The sequence below is a fragment of the Erigeron canadensis genome, chromosome 2, assembly GCF_010389155.1.
Source record: "Erigeron canadensis isolate Cc75 chromosome 2, C_canadensis_v1, whole genome shotgun sequence".
Taxonomy (NCBI): Eukaryota; Viridiplantae; Streptophyta; class Magnoliopsida; order Asterales; family Asteraceae; genus Erigeron; species Erigeron canadensis.
In genome coordinates, this window is record NC_057762.1 from 35,006,307 (window position 1) to 35,009,871 (window position 3,565).

The window sequence follows — 3,565 nt, forward strand, 5'->3', positions numbered from 1 at the left end:
AATTCTTATACAAAATTTTTTTTTTTTTATCATATACCATTAAATGTGTGTTAGTATGTTGTACAACACTATGAAGCACATTTTGTTATTTTTAGTTAAAAAAATATTGTATGGATCACGACTTGTTAAAAAGTCATTCCAAACACATTTAAGTGCTTATTAGCTTTATGCCTTTATCTAACACAATATGCTGAAAAGTTTGTAGAATAAGCTAGGCCAAAGTACCCCCAAGTATGTGTTTGTATCAGTTATATTATTTTTCTCATCCATTATTTCTAGTTTTGCAATCTCTTGCATTCTATAACTTGAAGTTATTTTGTTCAGACTTGAATTAAGGTTATACACCATTAATTAAAATAGCATAAATTCTAAAACTAACCTTCTTAAAAAAAAAAAAACAATATCATCTAGATGTCTAGATATACTGCAAAACACCAAAGATACCCAATTTGATAAACTTAATCATTTAACCGAGAACAACTCTAGCTCTATTGTGGTTGAAACATTTGTATTATAATCATTAACTATAATCTGTCTTTACACAGACATGAAACTAATAGAGTACATCACAACTCACAAGCAAAGAACAAATAATCAAATATCATTGTTCTAGCTATGATCATGATCGATTATAATTACAATACAACGAGGTTGATTTTTGTCGATACCGTGTAAAAACTATGGCTACGTACTCTCTACAACCAGCACTAGCATTTAGCTATTAGGACGACGCTGCCAAAGAAAAATATGGAGCACCAGTTACACTCTTTGTTCTCAAGATCTTTCTCACCAATATTCTCCACATTATGTCATCCTTCTTCTTTTGTCTCCTAGTTTTATCTTTAAAGTTCCTGTTATATATAACAAAAATATCTTAAAATCAGTAACTTAGTTCATCTGAACAATGTTTATGTTTGTGGAAGCTGCATCATCAATCATCACATATAACAGGTTCCCTCATGTGAGTGTGATAAGTTTGTCACATGGCCAAGTGTGACATTTGTTAATTTAATTTTATGTTTTTCACATCACCACAATTTTATTCACATATTTGTCTATTATGGGCTCCAACCGGCCCTTAAATTGTTGATTATTGGGCCGCCACAAATGCCATTGGGCCAAAGATCCTTTGGTCTTGTTACACATGTAATCTTGATCATGAGGGAGTTTTCTGGTATATTTAGTGTTAATTGTATGGTACAATTACAACGAGGTATCGAAGGATGAAAAGACATTGAACCGTACTTGCATAAAGGAACCCTACAAACGCTTGAGTCCACACAGAGTCGCGAGTGTAACTCCAAGAGTTGCCACATTCGCTTGCAATGAACACAACCACCAGGGACTCTTAACTTGCATCCAGCAAAATGGCGAATGAGTGATTCTAACCCTTTGCAAGCGTCGTAGCTGCAAGGATCTTGAAGCTCATTCAAGACCTTGTCGTGTGGTCCTATTGTCCTACAACCATCTCTACATATATGAACAAGTGCTTCCATAGCCTCATACAATTGTAGATAGATTTTACGCTCCTCTGCCTTCTTTACCTTCTCCTTTTGTCTCTGCAAAATCCGTTCTTAACATGTTAATTACCTATAAATAACGACTACTATACAACATTTTTATCATATCATCTTGCTAATATCCCAAAGATACGCCTATAGGTTTCGGGTCATTCAATTATAACAAACTTATATAATTCTGTTTTTCTAAAAGAAAATGACAATAACAAACAGTTTTGTGAATTTGGATGCTTACATTGGATTCATCGGCAACAGTAGAAAGAAGTTCCTTTTCAAGAATCGGATGGCTCTCTTTCATGGCCTTCCATCCGTCAGACAATGATACTGCCTTGAGGTTGTTTAAAATTAGCCGATGACAAATAATACTAAGTCGTGGGGCATCACATAGCAACGCAAGCTGAAAAACATCGATAGCGTTGTCCACATTCAAGTATTTATGTTCGAGTTGATCTTCACACTCTCTTTTCAATCGTGGTACAACATAAGAATGAGAAAGAACCAACAAAGACAACACATGTTGTCCCATTTGATCCTCTTCATAACTACAACAAACAAAAACCAATATTAATTTCATCTTCATTCTTTATATTCCCAATTTCCAATCAAACAAATGAACCAAATGACTGAATTGAGATTTAATCAATAGTTTGTGTATGAAATAAGTTGGTACCATGAAGAGTACAAATATCGGATAAATACACGAACAGCCTCAGCTGGAACGCCTCGAATAGGAACGATAAATAATCCCCGTCTGTTTCTACTCTGTCTTCTAAACATGTTTCTGAAAACAGGAGAAGCTAACCCCTATATATTATCCAAAAATACAAACATTGTATACATTAAAGATTTGTCTAACTGATTATAATTATTAATTAACCATTATATTCAAAAATGAAACGAAACACGAGTTCAATCAAAAACTTAAAATAAAAAAAAAGGTAACAATATAATTGTAGTACTTACAAGAATGTTAGAATGTGCATAGATAATATCATCACTGCTTGTTTGAACCGAAACATCGGCTCGATAAGCATCATCGAACAAACGATCCCACGATTGTGTCGTGGGATCAGACACACAACAACACCTTCGGCGTCTAAATACCGCCTTTGGAGCCATGGTCATCATAGGCAAAGGCGGTGGCACTGGAACATCTTTTTTGACCATCATTTCATTCTCTTCACAAAAACTTCCCATAAGATATTCGATTTAATTTCTTTAATATCTGATCGATCGATCCAAACTTTAATTCAACTCACTCTGCCAAGATAATAATAAAACCCCTTATATTAATTAGTTTCAATATGGAACCATAACATATAATTTAAATAATTCAAAATCATCAAATTATTGCATATGTACAGATAGATATATTATGTATATGCACATGTACTACTATACCTTAGGTAAATATATTGGCCGGAGAATAATGGCGAAAAATGATATGTCTTGAGAAATTGATTTAACAAATCATTTTCGAATTATTTAAAAACCTCTTTGTATATATAATGTCTAACCTATATAATAATTAATCCGCCGATTGTTACAAGGTGGTTTACGAATAATAGATGAACGATGACACGACCACCAAGCAGTCAATAACTTGTAACAATTGGCGGATTGGATTCTAAGTAATTTTTCGGTATCTTCAAGCAAGCCTTGATAAAATGAAGGAAAAAGAGAATGAATTGAAGAAAGATTTATAGAAAAATATCTGGAAATTTGGTTGGTGAGATATATTTGTTTTCTTTGTCAGCTCTGACGCATGGGTTAAAAAACGTGCGGTTTGCAAAACGATAAAAATATATAAATCTGATGTGGCAGAATAAGTCCACGCGCTTCTCCGCGGTTTGGTGTCTCACGTTTTCAATTTCCACCGTTGGTGAGTTTCGTTTTGGCCCCTTTGGTTATTTAGGTTTAGCATAAAATCCCCATAAGTAGTTGCACATGGATTGAGGATGTTTCTATATCTAAATGCGACAATGTGTATTAATATTGCTAGTTGAAATCTAGTCTAGCTGAAATATAGTATATTGTTTTTGAAT

At 33.7% G+C, this 3,565-nt stretch overlaps 1 protein-coding gene across 3 annotated transcripts; it reads right to left on the bottom strand.

Moving 5' to 3' along the window:
- Positions 1–494: 494 nt before the first annotated feature.
- On the bottom strand, positions 495–3,188 carry LOC122587344 (BTB/POZ and TAZ domain-containing protein 4-like). Of its 3 annotated transcripts, XM_043759481.1 has the most exons (6): positions 2,922–3,187; positions 2,484–2,780; positions 2,191–2,324; positions 1,756–2,062; positions 1,246–1,559; positions 495–851 (listed from the first exon to the last, which is right to left on the bottom strand). In XM_043759481.1, the coding sequence occupies exons 2-6, from the start codon at positions 2,715–2,717 to the stop codon at positions 722–724; spliced, it is 1,119 nt and encodes a 372-aa protein (XP_043615416.1). In that variant the 5' UTR covers positions 2,718–2,780; positions 2,922–3,187; the 3' UTR covers positions 495–721. The 3 variants fall into 3 exon arrangements, with proteins under 3 accessions (XP_043615416.1, XP_043615415.1, XP_043615417.1); XM_043759480.1 differs by lacking the exon at positions 495–851 and having other exon boundaries at positions 873–1,559; positions 2,922–3,188; XM_043759482.1 differs by lacking the exons at positions 495–851; positions 2,922–3,187 and having other exon boundaries at positions 873–1,559; positions 2,191–2,301; positions 2,484–2,653.
- Between the last annotated feature and the right edge of the window lie 377 nt (positions 3,189–3,565).